This window comes from Solanum tuberosum, unplaced genomic scaffold (genome assembly GCF_000226075.1).
Source record: "Solanum tuberosum cultivar DM 1-3 516 R44 unplaced genomic scaffold, SolTub_3.0 scf00152, whole genome shotgun sequence".
Classification (NCBI taxonomy): domain Eukaryota; kingdom Viridiplantae; phylum Streptophyta; class Magnoliopsida; order Solanales; family Solanaceae; genus Solanum; species Solanum tuberosum.
In genome coordinates, this window is record NW_006239078.1 from 179,954 (window position 1) to 205,834 (window position 25,881).

The 25,881-nt window shown below is 32.0% G+C and overlaps 3 protein-coding genes across 3 annotated transcripts; 2 read left to right on the forward strand and 1 right to left on the reverse strand.

Moving 5' to 3' along the window:
- The first annotated feature begins 742 nt into the window (after nucleotides 1-742).
- Nucleotides 743-9,766, forward strand: LOC102601171 (receptor-like cytosolic serine/threonine-protein kinase RBK1). The gene is made up of 8 exons (XM_006353098.2): nucleotides 743-1,047; nucleotides 1,455-2,018; nucleotides 6,999-7,256; nucleotides 7,924-8,078; nucleotides 8,189-8,268; nucleotides 8,341-8,476; nucleotides 8,642-8,791; nucleotides 9,391-9,766. Exons 1-8 carry the CDS (start codon nucleotides 1,041-1,043, stop codon nucleotides 9,547-9,549), a joined length of 1,509 nt encoding a protein of 502 aa, XP_006353160.1. The 5' UTR covers nucleotides 743-1,040; the 3' UTR covers nucleotides 9,550-9,766.
- An 843-nt stretch (nucleotides 9,767-10,609) lies between these two features.
- LOC102601514 (uncharacterized) lies at nucleotides 10,610-11,681 on the forward strand. The gene has a single exon (XM_006353099.2). The coding sequence runs from the start codon at nucleotides 10,899-10,901 to the stop codon at nucleotides 11,535-11,537; it is 639 nt and encodes a 212-aa protein (XP_006353161.1). The 5' UTR covers nucleotides 10,610-10,898; the 3' UTR covers nucleotides 11,538-11,681.
- Nucleotides 11,682-14,225: 2,544 nt separating this feature from the next.
- LOC102582990 (AP2-like ethylene-responsive transcription factor AIL7) lies at nucleotides 14,226-20,374 on the reverse strand. The gene is made up of 9 exons (XM_006353213.2): nucleotides 19,740-20,374; nucleotides 18,338-18,908; nucleotides 18,156-18,238; nucleotides 15,973-15,981; nucleotides 15,788-15,876; nucleotides 15,578-15,651; nucleotides 15,426-15,476; nucleotides 14,958-15,034; nucleotides 14,226-14,855 (listed from the first exon to the last, which is right to left on the reverse strand). Exons 1-9 carry the CDS (start codon nucleotides 19,963-19,965, stop codon nucleotides 14,410-14,412), a joined length of 1,626 nt encoding a protein of 541 aa, XP_006353275.2. The 5' UTR covers nucleotides 19,966-20,374; the 3' UTR covers nucleotides 14,226-14,409.
- Nucleotides 20,375-25,881: the final 5,507 nt, after the last annotated feature.

The following is a 25,881-nucleotide window of genomic DNA, read 5'->3' on the forward strand; positions in this document are numbered from 1 at the left end:
GGGTTTGTTTGGTATGAAAGAAAATGTTTTTTTTTCTGAAAAATATGTGGTTTTCTTACTTATTATCTAGTGTTGGTAAGTAAATAAAAAAATATATTATCTCAAAAATATTTTTATGTAATATAACAAAACATGAGGTTTGGGGGGTAGTCGGAGATCGAGATAGTCAAGATGTGGGGGTTGGAGATGTTGGATGGGTTAGGACAAGATAATCAATTTTGAATGATACTTCTAAAACTTTATTTGCATACTCAACGCCAGAGGTAATCATTTTCCTTATCCTTAAGAAACTTATATTCTAAAATATTTTGATCAAACAAACATGAAAAAAAAAATATCCTTAAGTCGAGGGTCGATGAGAAAATGTCTCTCTATATTTCAAGATGAAATATCCTCATATTTCATTTGTAGAATTACACGGAAAAAACAAAAGAAGCAAGAAACAAGAACGACGGAACAAAAAATAAACTTTGTCACAACTTTTTTGTAGACTCAAAAGATATACCATCTGAAAATCCGACGACCTTTAGTAATATACTCTACCCCAAATCAACAGAATCACGATAGCTATCGAATATTCTACTAATACATTAAATATGTTATTATTATTATTAATTATATTAAAACATAAAAAAATTGAAAAACATTTTATTTCCTTCGTACCAAACACACCTTATATTATAATATTATAATTCCATTTAGCATATAAATGTAAGTAAACCACACATAATAATATTCCAAGTACTACATAGCCGGTTTTCTCTCTATTGCCTCTCTTCAACATTTGAGGTTCAAAGAAAAAAGAATCACAACTTCTCTAAGATATACCATTTTTCTCTTTTTTCTTCTTCTTTCTTCTTTGAGGGAGAAGAATTATTATTAATCATGATTGAACCTCAAATGTAAACCTTCATAGAATATATTCTAATTCTTCTAAATTCCTTTTCAATTTCCAAACCAAAATTCTTGAAATTTTAGAAGAAGCTTCTTAGATTCATTTCATTTGTGTTTCACACAACAAAAACATCTCCAAATATACCATGGAAGGTTCCTTTCTTTCCCTTTTTTTCTTTTATGAGTATTTATAATAAACCCCTTTTAATTTTTTTTTACATATAAACAGAAACAGAAGTGGATTCAGAATTTAAACGTGATTGATTTATGTGATGTCTTTTCATACTTTTTGCATTCAGTTCTAGATATTTCTGCACTTTCTATAACAACATATACAAATTCCCTCCGCCCTTTTACTAAAAATAGAACGAAATGATCTTTTATTTTGTATAGAACCGTTTTGAGCAAACGAAGAAGCACTTCGATAAATAGATTTGATTTTAGATATTTAATTACGTGACTAATTAAACTCATTTTATACTTATAATTATGAATTCCAAACTTAATGTTTATTAAAATTTTAGTATGTATTTTTTATTTTTTATTTTTTATTTTTGTAGGTGAAAGTGTTGTACAAATTCCAAAAAATGGAGGGAAAGAAGAAATAAAAACCCAAGAAGTAGAAAAGGAACAAGAAGAAGTGGAAATTACAATTTCATCAGGTGAGAAAAATGAGAAAAAAGATAACGACCAGTTATCGCCAAGGGCAGTTTTGGAAATTCACATATCAGGTACATCGGATTCCGATAACAGCAGTATAAGCAGCGGCGAAAGAAGCCGGAGCTTCGGTTCATCTCCGTCTCCCGTCGGCGAAAAACCGGCCGTTTCCGACGGAACCGACGCCGCCGCCGCCGGCGGTGGAGAAGAAACAGGACAAGGGTTGAGATTTAAGAATTTGTTCGATCAGATGAAGAGAAAATCGATTCGGAGATTATCAGCGATTCCATTATTAATTGGATATGAAAATTTACTAGCGAAGAAGAATATAAAGAGGAAATTACTGTCGAGAATTCGAAGTGCTGAAGAAGAAACAATTGATTGCCATGATTTTGTTGTTCCGAAGCCATCATGGAGGAATTTTAGCCTTGATGAACTTGCTCAAGCTACTAATAATTTCTCGCCAGGTATTCGATATTCATAGTGAAGTTTGATATTTATTTATTTTTGATTAGGTACTCGATATCTACTATACTCAATATGTTATTGTTGTTGTTATAATATTTGCTTTGGGAATTGGGGGTAATAATTTGAATTATATGAATTTGTGTTGTCTGAGTCATCTTGTGTGCCGTTTAACTATTTCGTAGGATGTTTGATGTTAATTTTTCTATTTTATTTTATGTGATTTAGTTTGATTGAACGTGAAGTTATAAAAAATTACTAATATTTTTTGAAATTTTTTGTGTTAAGAGTAAATATATGTAAAGTATTGATATGTTTTTTAATCTGGTGAGATTTTGAATATGTTATGTTTGATATTGAAGTGAAAATATTAAATATAGGAATCGATATATTATAAGTAATCTTAAATTTATCGTGGGTAATATTTAAGAGAAAGTGATATATTTTCTTTGAGGGGAATTTTGGTGTAATTGATAAAGTTATTTTTATGTGAGTAAGAGATTATGAGTGCGAGTTGTAAAAACAGTTTTGTACAGAAATATAAGATAAAATTATGTATGATAGACTGATTTGAATTTATTTTTTAAACCTTATATATAATGAAAATTTAGTGCATCAAATTGTCCAATTTAAACAGATAAAAATATAAGTGAGACACGTAAATTTGAAGTAAAAGAAGTAAGTATTCCCTCTGTTTCACAAAGAATGATCTAGTTTGACTTGGTATGGAGTTTAAGAAAATAAAAAAGACTTTTGAATTTTGTGGTCCTAAATTAAAGTTATGTCAAATGTACAAAATTGCCCTTTAATCTTGTGGCCTTAAACATGTCACGTGAAAAACTGAAATTAAAATGTTACTTTTGAAACTGATTAAAAAGGAAAGCAGTCTTTTTGAAACGAAAGGAGTATTTTTTTAATAGGTTTTTTCTAGTTTATTGATAGGTAGATCACACTTTGGTGTTACTATAATTTTTTATTAATATACTTTTTATGGGTGGTTTTCAAAATTATCTTTTCTCAAAGGTATAGGTGCCTTTCTTTGTAAAATTGCTATGTTCCCCATTTGTTCTTGGGATGCTGAAACATATGGGAGCAATAAAATGTGGACCTTTTGTTACTTTTGATGAAAAAAGAAAGAAATTTACATTGTTTTATTGCTAAAATTTTGTCTTAGTTATTGAAACAGGTATTTTGCACATTTATTTTAGTTAATTTTTTCATATACTCTTTCTTGTTTAAGAAACATAGACAATTTTTCATTTGAAAGAGAATAAAGTATATTTTGGGAAAAACTTTATTAATGTTGAGTTCTGCTGAGTGTTTATCAAGAATAACCCCTCTACTTCATAAGACGGAAAATAATATGGATATATCTTATCATCTCCAGACTCTATTTATAAATTTGTGTTGTATGATAGCAAATGCTAATTAAACCAAATGAAATTCATTTGCAAGAAATTTAAATTATTGTAGGGTTACCAAAAATCCAAAAAGTTCATTGCTTTTTATAACATGGGACAGTTGGATTAGGGTTATGACCATTAATTTTGACAAAGACAATACTTTATTACTACTCCACCCAAAATTTTGAATTCATTAAAATCCTTATCCTTCTAATAAACCATAGAATTTCCAATTATAATTACATGTAGTATATACATAGTATTTAGTAATTCATTATTATTAATAAAATGAATTTAGCTTGCAAGTTCAGGAGAAATACAATGAATTGTTTTATTACTCCTTTTCTTTTAATAGTATATTAAAAAGAAAATTTTACATTATCTAGGCTTATTTGTTATCCTTGAATCGAGACTCAAGAGTCTATCAGAAACAGTCTTTCTATTATTAAGATAGAGATTAAGTCTGTGTATATTCTATCGCTCTCAGACACCACTTTGTGGAAATATACTGATTATGTTGCTATTAATGACTTATTTATCACATCCCATAATTTATATGTATTGTTCATTTTGATATCTCAAAATTTGTCTCTTCATTTATGTTCCATCAAATTCACAAACAGGTGAACCATGTGAAGTTGTGCCTAATTTTATACTCCCTCCGTTCCTTTTTAGTTGTCCACTTTAGAAATGACACACAGATTAAGGCAACAATGATTAGCACAGTGAAGTTACAATTTTACCCTTATGACAACTTTTCACTTCAAAATTACAATCACTTATTTGAATTCAAGTGAAATAAATTGGAGGGAAACAACATACACTTTTACAATTTTCAAGAAGTGTAAATAAGGGTATAATAGGAAAAAATTTGTTGTTCTTTCTTGATTTGTCAAAATGGACAACTAAATAGGGACAACCAAAAAAGGAAATATGGACAAGTAAAAGTGAACGGAGGGAGTATTATGTAAAATCTGTGGGGTTTCTCTGGTGTCTAGAACACTCAAAGTTTGACTTGTAGTTTGAGAATTATTTCTTACCTTTTGGATAGATCTTGCAATTATGGAACTTCTATATACGTGGGGAAAAACAGAAAATAGCTCTCTTTTCTTTAAATAGATAATCAAACTTCGGAGAAATTATTGATTGATAAACTAATGTGCTTGTTTTCTAAAAAAATTGAAATAAATAAAAGAAGCATTGTGTTTGTCACTCATTTGTATCATAACAGCTGAATTGGGAATCTGATATTATGATTGTTTTCTTTTGCCCAGGCTAGAAAGACGCCATCAGTGGAATCAATTGACTCCTCTGGAGAGGAAGAGTATGTTTCTCTCCCCCACCCTTCCGTTGGTGTCTAGAGAAACTTGTTCCATTTAATTGTAATGTGTTCTCTTCATTTGGGAGATCAAGGATAGATAAATGGCCTCTTTAATGTTAATATGAAGTACTTCATTTTCCTATTGAAGGGTTCGCTCTAACATGTCATGTTTTACCTTTTTTCAAAACCTTATCAGCTTAGAATCATGTCAGTTTTTTATTTTTAAATCCAATTTCATCGTCCCATTTTTCGTCATAGGTATCACATGTAAGAACTCACCGTGAGTCCTTTATCTTTACCCGTCTTCATCATCTTACTCTCTATTTTCTCAAGTTCACAATCTTTTTAATACATAATATTTTGTGCATCGAACTGACTTTTTAAGCAGGAGCCTAGATAGGCATGGGACATATGCAGAGTACTTTTTTGTGCATATTAAGGCCGCATGCTATTGTCTTTGTTAAATAATAAAGTTCACATTTAAGTATAGTTTTAAAATGTTGGGTTCTTGTGGAATTCAACTACCCCACATTCTCATTCACCAGTCAAAGAAGCCTAGTACTTGATCTTGAGACTTTTCTTTGGCCCAAGGCAGAAAAAGTAAACATGGACTGCTCAACATTTTTATTACAAAAGTGAAATTGATAGTGACTTGTGGGAACCACCACCAAAGGTCGAGGTGAGGTGATAAGAATGGTCTTGTGTTTGAGCTCTAAACATATAGTAATCTCTTCCAATAAGGTGAGTTTCAACAACAATAACATATTCAGTATAATCTCATGAGATAAGATCTGGGAAACATAGAGTATATGGAGATTTTACCTCTACCTTGTGAGGGTAGAGAGGTTGTTTCTAATAGACCCTCTCGACTCAAGGATTGTAGAGATAAGGCAAATACTAGTAATCTCTTATGATAAGGTGAGTTTCAACAACAATAACATATCGAGTATAATCTCATGAGATGAGATCTGAGAAGCGTAGAGTCTACGTAGATTTTATCTCTACCTTGTGAGAGTAGAAATGTTGTTTTTGATAAAACCTCAACTTAAGAATTGAAGAGATAAGGAACGTTTTATCACCAGAATAAAAAATTTAAATTAATCAGACCTAGTAGACATAAGGTGGGAAACCCCAAAAAGGACTAGTGGGGACCTGCGTATTTACACCATTTGACTACTAGCTTCACTTACCAACCCAAAAGATATATACTTAAAAGTCTTTTTTTATATTTTGAAACACCCCTTGTTATAATTTTAAACAAATTCTATAAAAACTTTAAAATGTAATAGTGGTGGCAAATTAGTAATCTTTGTAAGAAAATGTAGAAATATGAATTCTTGAACCATTCCTAAGAGAGAGTGACAACTAACCATGAATCCAATTATTTTATCTATTATTGTGTATGGGCCTTGATGTTTCAATTTGTCCCATCAGAATTAAAATTTCTGCTTTAAGTAAGGCCTAGTTGATGTAGCTGGAGCAGCTGCAGGTGTACTCATCTTGCACATGCCAGCAGCTTCTTGTCTTCCTTTTTTTGTCGATAAAGGTCTTGTTTGAGCCAGCTTGCGTGTAGAATTACTATTTCGTCGAGTCACCACACACAAATATTGGATAACTACTTAGTACTTACCAAGGCTTACATAAATGGGAAAAAAAAGTTTACTTGGTAGTTTTAAGTGCAGAAAGGTAGAAGGGCGAGCCAATTATCTATTAAGTTTCGAGTCACATGCCCTACCTCTCCGAAATTTCTCATTTTATAAAAAAAATATCCTAGCTTTTTCTATGTTTGTTGGAATTTGAACTTATATGATTTTCACCATTTCATTGACCATTAGTCTGATCGCACCTATAAAGCCATTATCATTGACTCAAGACGAATAATAAAGTAGTCCAAGAACTAGGGGTCCAATTGTCCAAGAATCAGGGGCGGATCAAGAGTGTCATCTATGAGTTCACATGGACTCTGTAGGATTAAGAAATCCATTGATTATTTGATTATGAACGGAGTTCCTATTGTATATTAAATTGACACTGTCAATAAAAAATCCACAACTTTCAAATCTTGAATCCACCTTTGCCAAGAATCCCACAATTCTACATAAAACATGTTACTTTCAAGCTAATTTACTACTAAACTCTTATAATTATAGATTGCATAATCTGCAAGCAACTTCAAACAAAAGGTGCCAACATAAACTTCCTTTGTAGGTAATTTATGCTAATACTTTACTAATTTTATGTGTTGAAAATGTGAGTAGATAACTTAATTGGCAAAGGAGGACATGCAGAAGTGTACAAAGGACATTTACAAGATGGTCAAGTTGTTGCAGTCAAGAAAATAACAAAGAAAGAAAAGAATGATGAGGACAGAGTTGGAGACTTCTTGTCTGAGTTAGGAATCATTGCTCATATCAACAACACTAATGCTGCTAAGTTAATTGGTTTCAGCGTTGATGGTGGTTTGCACCTTGTTCTTCAGTACTTGCACCATGGCAGCCTCTCTTCCGTACTACACGGTGCTGTATTTCTCTCTCACTTAATCTTGATCTTCTTGTATAATGCTTTGTTACTTGGACATGTATCATCTAACGAAGAGTTTAACGTTGATAGTATAAAAGAATTTTTACACTTATAAAGTCATGCTCATAGTAAGTGGTTAGCATACTACAACTAGGGGTGGAGTTAGGTGGAGACAAGGGGGTTTAATTGAATCCGTTTTGTCGAAAATTACTTTGAAACTTATTAGGGGGTTGGTTAAGTCCTACAATGAGCACAACTATCGTGTTAAGTTACCTTTGTTGAGTTTGGAACCCTGAACAGACTGTTAGTGATAAGTTGGAGGAAGGTGAGGATGATGTAGTCATCATGCCCCTTATGCCTTGGGCGACACACGTGCTACAATGGTTAGGACTAAGGATAACGATCCTACGAAATCCTCTTGAAATAAGATAAGGCTTTTGTGTAGTGGCAAAAGTGGTTCAAAAATTGCAAAAGGTCATAAGGTTCAAATCACATATGTCACATTTTGATGAATACAACGTGTTTAAATACGATGACAATGCAAACGGATTTTACTCTGTGAGTGTGTATATAGTACATCATTTAGTAGAATATGAAATGTAATGTGATGAATTGGAATAGTGATGTAGTTTTGACTGATAAAAGGAGAACTCAGCATTTCAGGTAGAGAAGAGTGCCTTGAATGGAAAATAAGATATAAAGTGGCGGTTGGCGTAGCTGAAGGATTATGTTATCTTCATTGTGATTGCCAAAGGCGAATAATCCATAGAGATATTACAGCCTCAAACATTCTTCTAACGGAAGATTATGAACCTCAGGTTTGAATTCAATCTTGTTTAGCTTTCGAAACTTTACTTTCAATGAATAATTTCATGTCAGTTGCTTGAGATTTTCGAACGTTTCTTCTTTGTTGTTTGTGTTGCTGCAGATATCTGATTTTGGACTAGCAAAGTGGCTGCCAGAAAAATGGGTTCATCATATTGTTTCTCCTATTGAAGGCACTTTCGGGTATGTAAAGTTTAGTTCGATTGCCTTTTTAGATGTGTTAGTTTATTAAAATATGGCAAAAATGGTTCTCAGATATATGGCACCAGAGTACTTTATGCACGGGATTGTTCATGAGAAGACCGATGTTTTTGCCTTTGGTGTTCTGCTATTGGAGCTTATAACTGGTCGTCGTGCTGTTGATTCATCCAGACAGAGTCTTGTAATGTCGGTATGGCCTCAACTGAACCCATTACTCTCAACTTGAACAATGTATACGTAAAATAAGATTACCTCATTCTGAATCCTGGACGTGCGTCTGGTTTGGCTGTCATATTTTCCCTTTTGTTCTGCATTTTTGGATGAAATATTCATATCTGGTGTTATTTTTCCATAGGCAAAACCAATGCTGGAACAGAACAATGTTAAGGAATTAGCGGACCCTCGTCTAGGAGATGCCTATGATGTTGTTGAGATGAAACGAGCTATGTTTACAGCTTCTACATGCATTCACCACTTGCCAAACATGCGTCCTAACATGATACGGGTATGTCTTTATCTTCGCAACCTATCTCTATACTTACATTACGAGCATTGCTATTTTCCAAATTTTGATTTTAAGAAACTCAAACATGTGGATCAAAGGGGTTGGTTACACAAAGGAGGTTGCTATTCGCCTCCCCCTCCCCACTCCAACGTACACTAATCTTACATTTTGCTATGAGCTAGCTGGACAAAGATGGATAACGACACCTTGGAAACTTAAATTGGGAAAGACCTAGCAGGGTAGGGCAAGGCAGGTCTAAGATAGCAAAATATGATAAACACGACAGGGTAGACCGAGTCAAAACTTTGCTTGGTTAAGACTTGCCTTACCCCGCCCTATTTACAACTCTAGTGTTAAAGTACAAAGACATTTCAAATGAAACCTAACTTATTGATTACATGAAGACTTGAACACCTTGCAATACTTGGTCATAGAGCTAGTGATCTAGATAACCTGTCCTTCCGCGAAAACAAGGATTTCAAACAAAACCTAACTTGAATTTGACTTCAAATACATCGATACAATTTGGTACACAATGATATTGAATAGTACAAAATGATCATTTTGCCTGAATGTTTGTAAATTCTTGGACAATGCAGGCTGTTCAGCTATTGAAAGGCGAGAACTTACCAATAGACATGAAGCAGAAATCGACAGGAGGAAGAGCATTGATGCTGGATGCTTGTGATTTAGAAGATTACAGTAGCACAACTTATCTGAAGGATCTCAATCGTCATATGCAGCTCGTTATGGAGTAATGTTTTGATCTTGATATCATCGAGTCTCATCATCAATCGATGTTCTGCATCTGCTGCTCTTAGTTGTTCCTCTACTTGTTCTCTGTTTGTACATATATCTTGTAAAATCAAGAGTTCAATCCAGTATTATTCCACTAGCTGTTTTTTCGGGTTGAAAGTTTTCGAGATGCTGTACATCTTAACTCTGAGAAGCAGTATCAAAAACATCTGAGTTTGTCATACACTCTGTCTCAATATTTGGATGTGAAAATGTTGCAGCACAAAATTGATGCAGTAAAAACCAAGTGATTGTACTTCATTAAATCATTATAACATATGGGAAAAGGATTAAAACAGCTCATTTCAGACTCTCCACACTTAATAATAAGACGTTTCGGGTTTGAGTCGAGCGTTTTTCCCTTTAAATAGGCTTTACTTTGCATGAATCAGAATTAACATCGAATAAGAAACTAAAAACAAAAAGGAAAGAGCAAAACTAACTAATTTATTTTCCTTTTCTATTTTTCTCCCTTCAAGTTCTAAAATAAACCATAGAGGACCCTTTTCTTTTGGTATTTTAGATTGGTATCGAAAAAATGATACTTCATATATAAGATGCATTACTTTTACAAATTGATAAGATTTCTTCATCCTTAAACAAAGTGTTTGAACTCTAAATATCAAAAAACTTGTTAGCAAGTCCTTTCTTTTAACAAGGATCTTTAAGAAAACGAGTGTAATTCTATCCACTTCATCCCAACGCAAAGCTTCTAATCAAGTGTTTAGACAAATTACATCCAAAATGATTCATGAGGAAGAGCAAACAGGTCTAGCTCCCTTCCTACTCTTTAACCTTTCAAAGAAGTCGAAATAGAAAAGAGGATAGACAGCTCAATCCTCATTATAATAAATATAGAGAAAGATTAACAAAGAGGTAAGGGGAGCAACATCTTGTTCTCTTCGCAAAAATGGAATTTTTTCATTTTACTCCTCCAATTTTTACTAATAACTCGTCTTCGCATCATCAACTAAAACAATGATCTCATTATTGCCTATTCTAACAAAACCACTCTTAACTATTGATCTTTAAGGCGTATTCTCAATATCCCTATATCTAAATGTATAACAATAGAGGCTAATTTGGTAATATGCCAAATTAACCACTTTCGATTCTTTTACTTATTAATGAGTCTTACGCAAAACAAATTCGAATTACTCGAGCCCAATGGGCCTATAATTGTCTATGGGCCTCCAAAAATAAAGACCACCACCACCAAAACTCAAAAAAAAAATACAGTCCTCCATTAAAACACAAGAATTAGTGAAGCTCAAAGCATAGTCCCTGTTTGGCTGTCACTCCAAAAAAAAAAATGGAAACAGACATACTGATTCAGCTAGTTATCCTTCTTTTCACTCTCGGAATTTTCTATACCATATATAATTTCCCCAAACAAGCCTTAACCCGACTCCGATCAAAAACCCGATCCACAAACCAAGCCAATTCCCATTTCATCAAAGGCGCCCAATTCCTCTCCCGTGCAAAATCCAATCGGAGCAAAAAATCCACCTCCTTCAACCTCGCTAAACTCGCCGCCGGCGAAGCTGATAAAGCCTTATCGATCGATCCTAAAGATCCAGCAGCTCATATTCTCAAAGCTTTATCTCTCGATCTAATCGGACACAAACTCGCCGCTTTAAAATCGTTGGATTCCGCCTTATCTCCGCCGGCGGTGAAGTCGTTGTCCGGCGGTGAAAGAGCCGATGCGCTGCTGAAACGGGCGGAGTTACTGGTGGCGTTGAACCGGAAGAGACGGGTTGATTCGGCTTTAATGGATCTATTGGAAGCTGTGAAATTGAATTGTTCGGATCGGGCTAAGGCCTTTTGTTTGTTGGGCCAATGTTATGAGATTAAGGGCTTGAAAATTGAGGCCCATAATGCTTTTGAAGAGGCTTTAAAGGTTGAACCCGATTTGGTTATGGCCCATAAGGGATTGGGCCGGTTAAGATAGTTAACCGGCCCAATTCCTCGTCTTGTATATTTTTTGTTTGTTTCAAATGAATTGCTTTTTTTTTTGTGTGTAACTTTAATTTTCATACATTTCATAAGATTGTATGAGAGAAAAGATGGAATACAATTAAGAACTCTTATTATACTCTCAAATTGTCAAACAATAACTACATATCGTAATTTTATAAATGGGGTCTGAGAAGAAGAGTATATAATGTATATACAAATTTTATCTCTACTTAAGGAGGTAGAATTTATTATTAGTCATAACTATTTTGATATTGTAGCAATAACAACAATTATGCGTTAATCTTAGTTAGAAACTAAAAATAAACATATAAACATGTTGTTATCGCCTATAAAGCTTTTTTTTTCTTTGATTGTGCTCTATTTTTTGCTAGGTCTACAAAGATTATAAGAGACTATGTCTTTTAAGACAGTTTGTTCATTATATGTAGTTTTAGGTGTATATCGACCTATTTTAACACCTTCATTCACTATGAGTTCATACTTATAGATCGATCCATCTGGAAGTCAATGCAGAACATGAAAAACTATCTCAAACGACATTTTTTCATTTTATCCTCGATATGTGCACTTTTACTTTCACCTTCATTCACTATGAGTTCATACTTATGGATCCATCTGGAAGTCAATGCAGAACATGAAAAAACTATCTCAAACGACATTTGTTCATTTTATTCTCGATATGTGTACTTTCACTTTCTGTCGAACACAATCACATTTATTGTCATCTAATACTTATGACCGCATATCTATCTTAATATATGCATATCCATTACACTTATCATCGTATGAATATATTGGACTTTAGCGACCCAACAATCACACAAAAGAAACAAAGGGAAAAAGCTCATTTTGAAAAATTGGACAAAACTTTCTTGACCAATAGGTAACAAATATTGTCTCTATCTGTAATGTTTTTTCAATATTATATTGTGTTTGTTTAATAACCATAGTGAGAAATGGGCCAAAGTATGGTTTCAAACTGACAAAACATCAAAAACCTTATATGATGTAACTAGTATATCTTCTTAAAAGATCATCAACTTTTCTTTGATTGAGTTGATAACATCCATCACTTCCATGTTGAAAATTTCAGAATGCAATCTCAATAACATCTCAACTTGCTAGTTATTATACATAGAGATGACAAAATCAACCCATGAAATCATAACTCGACCAATCCGTCTAAATTATGATTAAGTATCACTACAATAAAAATAACCTTTACCGATAATAAATATACACATTAATAAAGAGTGATAAAACTTTTATCGGCATTAGTTAATTGTCATTGGATTCAGCGTCGCTATAGACTTTAGGGACATTTACAAAAAGTTTTAAATGCCGCTAAAAATACATTTTTAGTGGCAATGAAGCTATTACCGTTAATTAATTGCCATTAAAAATCATTTTTGATGCAATGCATTGACTCATTCATTTATTAACTCAGCTCATTTTACCTATGTATTTTAACTCGTTAAAATTTGAATTGATATCTAGCCCAATTTAAATCATGAAAAATCTTGTCAAAACATTATAGGTGTCTTTTGTTGACTATTTGCCATTTCACTTCCATCTTTTGGTTAGGGTAAGGTCTACTGCAGCCTGTCCTGTTTTGAAATGATTTTGAAAAAGAAAAAAAAAGCTATGAAATGACCTCCTTTTAAACTAAATAAAAAATTTAAGGAAGAAGATATTTAGATAAATTTATTGAAACACCTTTAGTTACATGATATTTCAGGTCGATGTTATTTAACAACTCTTTATTTAGTATTCATTCACTAATTTCTAGTTTGATTATGTAAATGACTGAAAATATATTGTAATCTTGTTACACTAATAAATGATTAAGACATAACACACCTACAGCTTATCAGAGTCGTGATTCTAGATATGAAATTATGAAATCGAACATTCAGGTTAGTAAGTAGTCAAGTGTTGTGTGATTTCCTTTTCATGCGTTGTTGTATTACTTTCTTATTATCTTACTCTTCAATTCTAGTATGACATGTTTCCTGATTCTAGTATGACATGATTCTTGATTTGAATCGAGACTCTACCATAAACACCTTCTCTATCTATCTCTACTTACACAAGATAAAAATAAAACTGCATACACATAGAGTGTTTACCTAAAAACCTTCACCAGAGAAGTATAAGATTGCATGCAGACCAACCGTCTATCGCAAAGTATAAGATTGCATACAAACCAAACATCTATCGAAAACAATCTTTCTACCTTCACAGGACAAGGGTAAGAATGCATACACCCAAGAATCTACCTTCACAGGACAAAGGTAAGATTGCGTACACCCCAAGAATCTACGTGAACATCTTCATACATTTGCATACACTCTACTACCCTCCCCAAACTTCACTCCAAAAATTAGGTTGGATTTGTAAAATGCTACATCATTGAATGACAAAACAAATGAAGAACAAATAAAACAGGCAAATTGCAAAATGTAAAGAGTTTTATATCATTTTCTTTTTTTTTTCTATGTCAATTTGACTAGCAAAACATCCATATGGTCCTTGGGAGCAGCTCAAGAAAGCTTATGGAACCTAGAGGAAAAGAAAGCAAAAATTTTCCACAATGAGTGCTCCCTAAGTACCCTGTCAACATTGCATCTACTACTTTATAAAGTCTTAGAATTGAAGGCACTTTACAACATTGAACCTGTCGATACCGGATACCAGTTAAACGCTACACTAAAACGTTATCACGGGTCAGAGAGAAGAGGTCAGTACGAAAAACAATAGACGATCTAACACATTACCAAGAGTCGAGTTTCGCTAATCAGTAAAAACTAGCTAGCCTAGCTATTGTATCATTTTGAGGTTGGTCAATAGGATTGGTGAGGCCAGATGAAGAGGTCAGCAGCCGAGGGCAGCAACGGCATTGCAGCTGCATTGGAGGCATCGGGGACACTTGCATTGCCGGGGTGGAGGTACTGGAAGAAGTTGTGGTGATAGAAAGCAGGGGTGGTGTTATCGAATGGCACTCCACAGGGAATAGCAGAGACGGGTGGCATTGCCCCGAAATTGATGTTGTTGGTGCTGTTGCATTGAGTCAACTGCTGCTGCTGCTGGTGGTTGTTATTGCTCGATGATGATTTCTGCTCGGATTCAAGGGAGAGCTTCAAACGCTTAGCGGTTCCACCAACGGGGAGAGAGCTTTGCATGATGGCCTCGACATCATAACGATTCATCTCAAAGTTGGTCACTGCATTCACTCCCCTGAACTTTATGGCTGCTATGTCATACGCTTCCGCTGCTTCCTCCTCAGTAGCTGTTGACAATATAATCCAAATTTCAATTAACATTAAGACGCGTAATTCCAAATTCATTTATAGTTCTAATTCCAGTTTGAATATTAAGAACAATAATTTACCAAATGTTCCTAGGTAAAGATCCTTGTTTCCAGCAACTCGGCCAATTCTCGCTTGCCAGCGGCCTTGTTGATGATGCCTGCAATGTTTTCATCAAACGTTAAGTCACCGCCACTAACGAAACGAGGAATTAAAGAACTACAACATTTTTTAATCTCGACACGTCCAACTTTTAAGGTTCTTATCAAACCCCATTGCACTTCTGAAAAAATTCCACATGTATTGTGTTGAAAATCACCATGAACCGAACCCGTCAAATGTGATCTTACATAATTTAGCACAGTATTACTAAGATCGGTATACGACACTGACAATAATTTAAGAAGGTATACCATCTATTTCATATTTACTTGGTCTACGTTGACTTGGCACAATCCTTAAAAAAAATCTAGTGCATTTTACTAAACTAGCCTTATATGTGCCAAGTAAAATGAAACGAAGGGAGTAATAACTTGCAACAAAATTGGTACCTTGTCACACCCCGGTAGATCGAAGCTCCTCGGGAGAAACCACTACTTTTCCTGAAAATATTTGAACATCATAATCCGATAAGAATAATTGATACACAAAAAAAGACAAAAGCAATTACAATAAGAAATTAGAAAATAAATCAAGGCAAAACCTTCTTAGAGAGGCAATGAATTCTTGCTTAGTCATGTGTTTCATTTCCTCCAATTCTTTAGTATAATTAGTAACCTGAAAAAATAAAATCTAACCAAGTTTAGACACAAGTTGTTATTTTCATGGTCATGTCACTTTCCATGCAATAATTGAATATGCCCATAAACAACAGCAAAAATTTAATATAAGGTATATAAATAGTATATATTACAGGGAAGTTGGTGGTAGCTGTGGGACCCCAATACTTTAGAGCTGCCAAGTCATATGCCCTTGCTGCTTTATCTTCTTTGTCATATCCACCTATTCATCATTTTCGAAAAATTTTGAAATATAAAAATCTCAACTTTATGCTAAACTTTGTTAAACATGTAATTATAAGACTAGAAAAGAACTTACCTAAGTACACTGTAGATTGAATTATAGCAAGAAAGCGCGATCCCGCCATTTCATGAAAGAAAAAAAGGAGTTGAAGATTAGATTATATGAGCTGACGATATTTAGTCAAGATTCTAAACATAAAAAGTGTTTAAAGGGAAAAGGGAAAAAAAAAGAGTATAAACAAAACAGAAAAGCCAATAGCATGCTTAAGCTTTTAACACATTTTGTAGACATCCTTTTTGTAGGTTGGTAAGATAGTGACTTGTGTCTTGCCCAAACTAGGAAAAAAATAAACATATTTTTGTTATCATGGACTTGTGAACTATGTTTCTCCGACCCTCCAAAATATTAACGTCACCGCCATATCGAATCATCCTCCAAAAATGCACTACATCTCCTAGTTGCACTTTTAGGACTCCGAACAACATAACTCGTAAATAGGCGTTTAAGCTTTCAAATCCTCAAGATTTCATTCGAACAATACTCCCTCTTCTTATAACAATTTAACTTTACAATACCCCTTTCCCCCTTACGGTAATAATTTATAGCCACACACATGGTCGGAAGTCGAAACGTGTTACAAACTACAAATTTCAAGTGTATTTGTTCTTTCTTTAACTTTGTGTCAAGTCAAACACTACGACACAAATATAATTTATAGCCACACACATGATCGAAACGTGTTTCAGACTACAAATTTCAAGTGTATTATTTCTTTCTTTAACTTTGTATCAAGTCAAACATTGTCACATAAACTGATATGAATGGAGTATTTACTAACTAAGCACTTGGATTCAAACTATTTTCGGGACGTTAAAGTGCAAAAGGACGAATTCATATTGAAGATCAATTAAGATAAACAATTCTCTGATGAGTCAAATCTATCATTCCCTTTGGTTCAAAAGTTGGCTATGTACTACACATTAAAGAATATGGTGGGGAGTTCATTTAAAATTTTCATGTGTGGGGAATGAGATTGGACACACTTTTGGTCAAACTAAATGAGAGTGACTGGCCCATGAAATGAAAGGGGGGAAAAAGCAAAAAAGTAAAAGCAATCTGAGATAATTTTCAGAGTACCAGAAGCTAGCTAGTGTTTAGACTAGCTGAGGTATGTGTACTCTCAGGAGGGGGTGGGGGGTAGGATAGAAGGTGTAGTCATTTTAGATGCTGTATAACAGGAAAAAATCTATGGATAAAGAAGTAGAATAACTTCTGGACAAATCTTGAAGAGTCATCAGTGTGCATCTTAACGGAAAATTTCCGCGAGTCAATAGAGACAATTTGAAACTCGGTGAATAATTGACTCACTCTTCTACCTTTCTCCACTAAAATGTTCGGCTTTTGCCCTTAGGCTTAACCAACACACAGTGGCTGAGCCAAGATTTTTCACCAAGGGTTCCAAAATACGAAGAAAGAAAAACACGAAAAAGTCAAAGAAGTTCAACATACATAAAAACGATTTCAACCATATATAAACGACATCAAAGGGTTCATGAACCTACTTGGTTCCACCGCTACCACACATCACGCGCTATACTAACACCACTACTAAACCGAAGAACAAAGACGTATTTTTTACAATTGTTGGCATACAAAGAACATTTTAGCATATGACATAACAAAGACCATAACACCAAAAACATGAACAAAATGACTGCCAATCTGATCAAATATGAAAGAATAATTGAAAACAAAGAGAAAAAAAGGAATACCAATACTACAACTACCATTTCTGCAGCAGCAGCAGCAGCAGCAGTACTAATAGTATATAGAATAGGGAGCAGCACAGCACAGAGAAGAAAATTTGTTGCAGTGAAACACACACCAAAAGTACAACAAAACTGCAAATATTTGTATTTCCGTCATTCACTCACTCACTCAATCATCCTAAAAGCTTTCATTTATTGATTTGAAAGCAAGAAAAAAATACCCCAAACTCCTTTCAATTGCATGCAACTTTCTTATCACACTCAAGTCTTAACATAGCCCGCGTAATCGAGGTCCCGATCCCGGACGGATAGAGTATACCCAGACTTTATCCTTACACTTACCCTCAGAGATCAAGAGGCTATTCCCAATAGACCATCAGATCTCAAATCAAGAAAAACAAAATACTACACAAACACATGATGACAAAACGATAACTACAACAAAATAATACGATTAAAAATAAATTAAAGTTACGTCTTTTGTACTACCTTGACGCCCTTTTCTAGCTTGGCCTTCTCTCCTACAGCTGTTATCCCATAGATGAGCTTCATATCTTCCTGTCCATCTATGTCTGCAAAAAAAATCAAGAAAATTATACCCCACTTATTTTTTCATCTAAATCTACTAAAATATCAAACACCCATATAAAAAAAAATTAAAAAAATTATACCTTGTTACACCTCTGTAGATTGAAGTTCTTTGCCCAAAAGTATCAGAAATTTTCTTACAACTCTGAGAATCAGCAACAGCAACAATCGCCTTTTCATTTCCCGAACACTGATTAGTAGTAGTCGTAGCAGCATTAACTGCTAACGACAAAGCTCCACCTCCGCCGCCCGTAGGCAGCAGAGGAGGAGCAGCAGCAGCAGCTACACATTGTGAATAACCCAAATCATTACATGACTCATTAGTGCCAAACTCAGTACCAACTGAGTTATCAACTTCCGAACCCGAATTAGTCGAAAAAGCTTGAAACCCAGTAATGTTCTTGAAATCTTGATGTTCATTATAGTTATTATAAACAGCAGTAGCAGCAGACCCATTTGGATTTTCATAGATATGAGTTAACGAAGACGAATCTTGAGTCAGTGAAGACGAATCACCACCGAGAAAATCCTCAAGCTTTGGTGGTGGATGTTCAACAAAGTTCTGAAAAATCGAAGAATCTGTATTGATGTTTAATCCTATCACCTCCTTTTCAGCTTCTGAATACATCACTTGAGGTTTCGGATTAGACCAACCTGCAACAATGGTGAGAAAAATGAGATAAAAATGAGATCAATTTTTTTTTTGACCAAAACTTAGTGACCAAGTTTTGAATTTATTTACAATAGAAACAAAACTTATGCTGAGCTAAGAAAATTAAATTTAATTTAATTTAATAAAATAAAAAACAGTCTGTTAAATAAGAGATGATGATGAATGAAAAAAATGTTTTTAGCAGTAACCGAAACAATATCATACACACGGTTGCATACTCTTTGTCTTTTTCCTCAACAACCAAATGAAAGAAAAAACTTCAGTCAAAATCTCTATTTGTCATTTCACATTTGAGTTTCGAAATTTACTGGTTCGACTAATCTAGATTCATGTCGTAACAGACAACAAAATGATATGGGGTTTTAGCTCTAAAACTGAAAAAACTAGTTTTTATAGCTCGAGAACTCTGATTAAAAGTGTTATTAGCTCGACTAATTTAGATTCACATTAGTCAAAAAAAAATGATATGGGGTTTTTTCTAAACTTAAAAAGAACACATATTTATAGCAAAAAACTTGAAAACTCTGGTTAAAGGTGGATTCATATAGTCACAAAAACTAATATGGGGCTTTAGCTTTTGTAGCTGAAACTCAAAAACTCTGATTAAGAATTAAGATTTTAGCTCTTAAACTCTATTAAAACTAGATTTCATAACTAAAACTAATTTTTTTTAAATCTTTTAAAAAATGAGGTTTTAGCTCTTGAACTTAAAAGGAAGTCTGTGAACTAAAACTCGAGAACTCTGATTAAAGACGGAATCTTTATTATGATTTCACCAGATGAAAATGAGATTAAAAGATGCAAAAACATACCATGAGGAAAGAAGTTATCAGCAAAGTAGTACTGATGAGAATCAGCAGGAGAAGAAGCAAGATCAAATTTCATGTTGGATTGATGATGATGATGATGATGATGAAGCATAGAAGAATTATTATTATTATTATTACTCTGATGATGATGATGATGAGAAGAAGTAGAGTTCAACATTTCCATAGAAGACAAAGAAAATGATAACCAGTTGTTGTTATCTGGAGCCATTCTATAAAAACAAAAAAAAACTCAAAAACTCCTTTTTTTTTCAAGAAAATCCTAAAAACAACCAAATCCCAGTAAAAAAAAAAATCAAACTTGATTAACCATTTGAAGAACAACCCATTAAAGATTGAACAAAAGGGTGTCTAAAAATATAAAAACTTTTGATTTATCTACTTGTTTGTTGTTGTTTTGACTAGAAGGACAAAAGGGATTCTTGAAAAAGTTAACATGCAAAATTTAAAGCAGAGGATGAAGAAGATGAAAAACAAGAAACTGAGAGTTTTAATAAGTTAATAAAGAGAGAAAAATTGTATAATATAAAGTTTTTTTTTTTTTTGTTGGTAGAGAATAAGAGAGGAGAGATTTTTTATGAGAAGAGCATGTGGTGTAATATAATGGGAGGAAAGAGCGGTTTCAGCTGCCATTCGGCGTAAATTCAGAGGGACAACATTTGAAGAAACTATGGAAAAAAAGGGGGATTTTTAGGGAAAAAGTGAAAAAGTTGAGGGGCTAGTAAGTTATTTTAATTAAATAATAAGGGTGGTATTTAAAAATTACAACAACAATATATTTATGTAATGTAATTTCTTTATTCTCTTTTGAGAATTACACAAATTTCATTGTCTTAAACAGTTAATTACATTATATTCCTATCATTTTTCAAATTTCAAAAATCTCTTATATTAGGTAGAATTCGAATATATCTTTAAAATGTCTTGATACATCGTATCCTGATTTTGAATATATCGCTCAATGTCATGATATACCGCAAATAGTGATGTATCCGACCGATATCGCATAAAGTGATGTATTTAATCGATACATTGCGTAAAATAATGATATATTCAACCGATACATCATGTATAGTGATGTATCCGAGAATAAAAAAGAGTAGAATTTTTTGTATTTTTTTTAAATGGTAGGGAAAATTAGTGAATATTGTAAAATAAGTTGTGTATTTGGGTAATTTTTCCATCTTTTTTTCATCCTTCGGTTTGAATTCACGTTGGAAAGTTTCATAGGAATAAAATTCTTCCTAATAAAAATAACTCAATATTCAGGACGACTCGAATTTGAGACCTCTAATTAAAAATGAAAGAGTAATATCATTATACTACAATCTTTATTAGTATATTCATGTGTTAGGGTGTACACTCATTTTATTTATGTTTTTTGTGAGATAAATAGATTATTTCAATAAATCCTCAACGCAGCGATGTATTATCAGAAGTGAAAAAGTAAAGGACCTTGTACGTGATTTTATTAATAAAATAATGGGGTGTTATTTAAGAATTATGCTTAATTTATACGACATAGTTTGAATTCGATAGTAAAGTAGAAACAATAAATTTATCGTGATTTATTTAAATATATTTACATTATTATATTTTTCATACAGTTTCTAAAATATATAAAGTAAAATATAATATGGGGGGGGGGGGGAGGAAACAGTAACTTTTTAGCACTGCATAGTAGAAAATATGTCTCGAACAAAGCCGCGAAGAATCCGGGCTGGCGGACAATTTCTTTTTCTTACAAAAAAAATAATATTTGAATATGTTGAAATTTTCAAAAAAGTAAAAAAAAAAAAAACAATATGAGATTAAATTGAAATTTCAGTATATTATAGCTATATGTATTAGGTAAGTTATAACGATGTTAGAATTATTAAAAAGCTTGAGATTGACAATATATAGTAATTTCAGTATAAAATATAGAATCATATCATTATGTACGTTTGTTCGCTACTATATGTTGAAATTATTTGAATGTATATTAAATTGGTTTAAAATTTCACTAAATTTTATCAAAACGAAACTTTATTACCTAAGTCACAATGATATTAAAATTATATATAAAAAAAAGAAATGTACCAAGAATTAAATAAATTAAAGATACTTTCAATATAAAAATATAAATTTTAAAACCTCTATTTTGTCACTTTTTTAAGGTCTCATTGAGAAAAAACGTGATCTTATTTGGATGGTTGTTATGTATATTTTTATTTTTACTGTTTTGATAAATATAACGTATGAATAAGTTGTATCATTCGTAAAAAAGAAATTACATTAAATAATTTTATTTGTCTTTATGTATTGTCAAATTCCTTAAAAAAAATATCAGAAACAAATAGTCAACACACGCACTTCATATGTTAGCAATCAACTATTAGGGAGACAGTATTTAGGTGACCCACTGATCATGTCTAATTTACAAGTTTAAATGAAATAATAATTATTTTTATAACAATTTTTAAGTAATCATTATAAAGAAAAATCTAAATATGAACAAATACTATACTTTGAACTACAATAAAATGCCCTTTCAAAAAAAGAACAAAAAATGATGGCCACTATCTCAATTTATCACTTTAGCAAAGTTTTTTTTTATTTTATACGTATGCCCTTATCTCAAAAGCAGAGGGACTATTTTCGTTAAAATCTTTGGCTCAAAAAAAGCAGTAACGAAAGTATAAAATAACTATACTTAATACCAACAAACGGCAGATGGTAACATAACAAAAATTATAACAAAATAATATGATAATTAAAAATACAAAAATCAACATATAGTATCAACAAACTACGAAAACAAAGTATTTCTAGTAAAATATTATGCACAGTATTATGTAAGATCAAACAATTTGACCTTTTAAGTTATAGATTACGAAAAGAACTCATTTCATATAATCATAATTCGTTGAAAATTAATTTAACATAAATATTGGACTCGAAAAAATCATTTTATCTATAAATTACGAATCATGTCTGTTTTATTTTCGAACGGTATTTTTATCCGATATTTGATCCTGCATTGATCTCTGGCTAATTTATATTTACATCATAAAATTTTTCTCATAAAATAAAATATTTCTTACAAAGATAATTCGCCTTTCAGAACGACTTAGACTCAAAACCTAGTTAAAGATTGAATAATCTTATTCATCTCACCACAATCTTAATCTCGTTACTTTCAAGTTTTAAAACAAAACTATATATAAAAAACTTTTAATTTTTTTTCAAAGTAAATAAAATGTGAAATTTGAGTTGACTCTTTAATTTGAACCTAACTAGTGTGTAAAAGTGTATGAATTAATTAATGTCATTCTGAACATTGTATTTAATTAGTTTTATTTATTACAGTAAGTAAAGTGTGTCACCATTTTCTTCACACTTGTCCAACATGCCGATTGTTGTTGCCACCAATAACTATTATAATGTACTATGGTCCATCTTTAAGGTTGTACAAAAACAAAAACAAAAATAAATAAAAAATAGCTATGAATTAATAATAAATTAGTTTTTATTGCTAATAACAGAAATATGTTGTCTAGCAATGAAATTCATCTATCGTTAATTTTTGTTTTCTTTCGTAGTGTTATTTCACTATCCAAACACTAAATTTACAAATATTTTAAATGGGCTATACATGTGTAAAATATAAGCAAGGAAGGTAATTTTTTCTTTTTATATTGATATAAATACTTTTAAATGTTTAGTTGCTAGAAAATAATTTTTCATTTTTTTTTGGTACCAAACACTTAAAAACTAAAATAAGTTTCTTAAAGTAGAGCTTAGTAACTAAAGAAAAAGAGAAAAGAGGTTAATTAAGCAAAATATACTTCATTAGTATTTTAATAAACTATTATTCAACTGTGGTAACTTGTCAACTCGCAACTACAACTCTTTGGATGCACAAAAAATAAAATTTATGCTCTTATGCAATAACTCGCAAACCACAGAATAAAAATAGCCTGCATGCACTAGATCGCTAATGTATATGAATTAATTTTTTTTAAAAATATTTATAGAAAAAATGTTCCCATATTATTAGATTCTTGTATTGATAGTGACTTTAGTCATTCAAGAGTCCATAATAGGGTCATCATTTCTTCTTTTCTTTTTTTCCCCTTTGATTTTAGATATTATAATTTTTTTTTATATTTTTTATAATCATAAGAGAGAATAATATTTTGTCATATAAATGATTGTATGTATATTGGTAGGGTCTGATAATCTCAGCAATGTCACATTAAAAGGGAACAAAAACTCAACAAGACCAAAATCTATATAATGGCCAACACTTGTGGACATTTTTTTTATATAAAAAAAATAGAAAGAGAATTTCTTTGATTGTGAAAGTTTAACTAACAAGTTCATATTTAATATATATTGAAATAATATTTCTTAGTGGCTTTTTCAAACATTTTCTATCTTAATCCAAGAATCCCACTTCATGTTGTTTTAATTAGTGCCACACTTCTTTGATTATGAGAATTGATTAACAATTATGTCATCTCCATAATAAACATTTAGAGGACATTAAGTAATAGCAAAAATAAAATTTTAAAAAGTGGTGTTTTTATCACCTTGTCAAGAGTTTAACGTGGGAGATACTTTTCAGAAGAAATTCAGTTTCACTCACCGTTAATTTATAAGTTAATTAAAAACTACTAATATAGAAAAATATAAGCAAATAAAGTCATTTTTCTTATTTTAATAAAAATATTTTCAAAAAAGTCCTTAATTTTTTTAAATATTTGATTGCCAGAAAATGATTTATTTTCTAAGTATGTTTCTTTCATATCAAACACAAATATCATCAACAAAAGTGTACATGTTGCTAAACACAAATATCATGGACTAAGCGAAATTAATTCAATAAAGAGTCTCATGTTCGAGTCCTATAAATGAAATGGGATTTTTTTTCCTTTTTTAATGAGTTTTACGCAATACAAAATAGAATTAATTGAACAAGAAAATACCAAATACTGAATGACGAACAAAAGAACACATATACAAAGAGAAGAATCAACCAGCCCTAAATTCTAAATACGTCATTAATGTAGTTAACAAGTCCCCGATTTCCCCTCCGATGCCTGATTTCACATTACTATCCGATTAATTCAAATTTGTATCGCGTAAAACTTATTTACGGAGGAAACGTTCCTCAACACAATTTATTTCACACTCAAACTCGAGACCTTTACAAATAAATATCGACAACTTATACATCCTACCACGACCCGTAATTTTAATAAATTCAAAGTTGTTTAGTCAAGAAGCATCCCTAAAATTACTCTAGAGACAAATGACCGAGAAAACAGCAAGGAAACAGTAATCCTTATCATCTGGGAAAAAATAAAAATATTCACTTCGATCCCTAATATTTGTCTTATATTGAGTTTAGTACTATTAAAATTCAGAAATTAGTCTTGTTAGGTCCTCCAGTTTTTAAGGAGGGTGACCTATTAATTGCATTCGTGCAAATTACAAATCCCCATATTATCATACGTACATTAATTTATACAAATTTCTATATATACATCTCGAGCCTGCTAAAATAAAACACCTATAAGTATTCCTAGCATCTACATCTAATAGAGTATCCATGTATAACATCATTTTTAATTTTTATATACTGACAACGAGAAAAAATCATTCAAATAGGTCATATGTGTAGGTTCAATTTTAACTTATATTGTATTATTAGTGGATTGAGATTAATTCGTTATGAATTTCGTCGTTGATATGTTTCTATACTTTCACTAAATAGATTGTAACTAATTAACAGATTTTTTTTCATAATACGTCATTAAATAAGACTATTGATGAATTTAAGTGTTTAGCTATATTATAAGTAATATTTATCTAGACCTAGATTCATCTCGGTAATTAAACCGATTAAAACTGTATGAACTCTGAACTCAGGAATTGGAATATGTGTTTTGAACTTATAGAGTTTAGATTCTTAATTTGATTTCATAACGATTAATACTTATAATCATTGATAAATTAGTAAGATTCGTAATGTAATTTTGAAATAAAATTATATTACATGCTACGACATGTTAAAAGTATATTTTATATTTAGAGTGGTGTGATTTTGGGGGGGGGGGGGGGGGGGGGATCACATTTT

Coding starts and splice junctions, on each gene's coding strand:
- LOC102601171 (XM_006353098.2), top strand. Junction 8,269..8,340: donor CCTATTGAAGGCACTTTCGG/GTATGTAAAGTT, acceptor AATGGTTCTCAG/ATATATGGCACCAGAGTACT. Junction 8,792..9,390: donor TGCGTCCTAACATGATACGG/GTATGTCTTTAT, acceptor TGGACAATGCAG/GCTGTTCAGCTATTGAAAGG.
- LOC102601514 (XM_006353099.2), top strand. CDS start 10,899: ATGGAAACAGACATACTGATTCAGCTAGTTATCCTTCTTTTCACTCTC.
- LOC102582990 (XM_006353213.2), bottom strand. CDS start 19,965: ATGGCTCCAGATAACAACAACTGGTTATCATTTTCTTTGTCTTCTATG. Junction 18,239..18,337: donor ATCTACAGAGGTGTAACAAG/GTATAATTTTTT, acceptor TTTTTTTTGCAG/ACATAGATGGACAGGAAGAT. Junction 15,035..15,425: donor ATCTACCGGGGTGTGACAAG/GTACCAATTTTG, acceptor AAAACATTGCAG/GCATCATCAACAAGGCCGCT.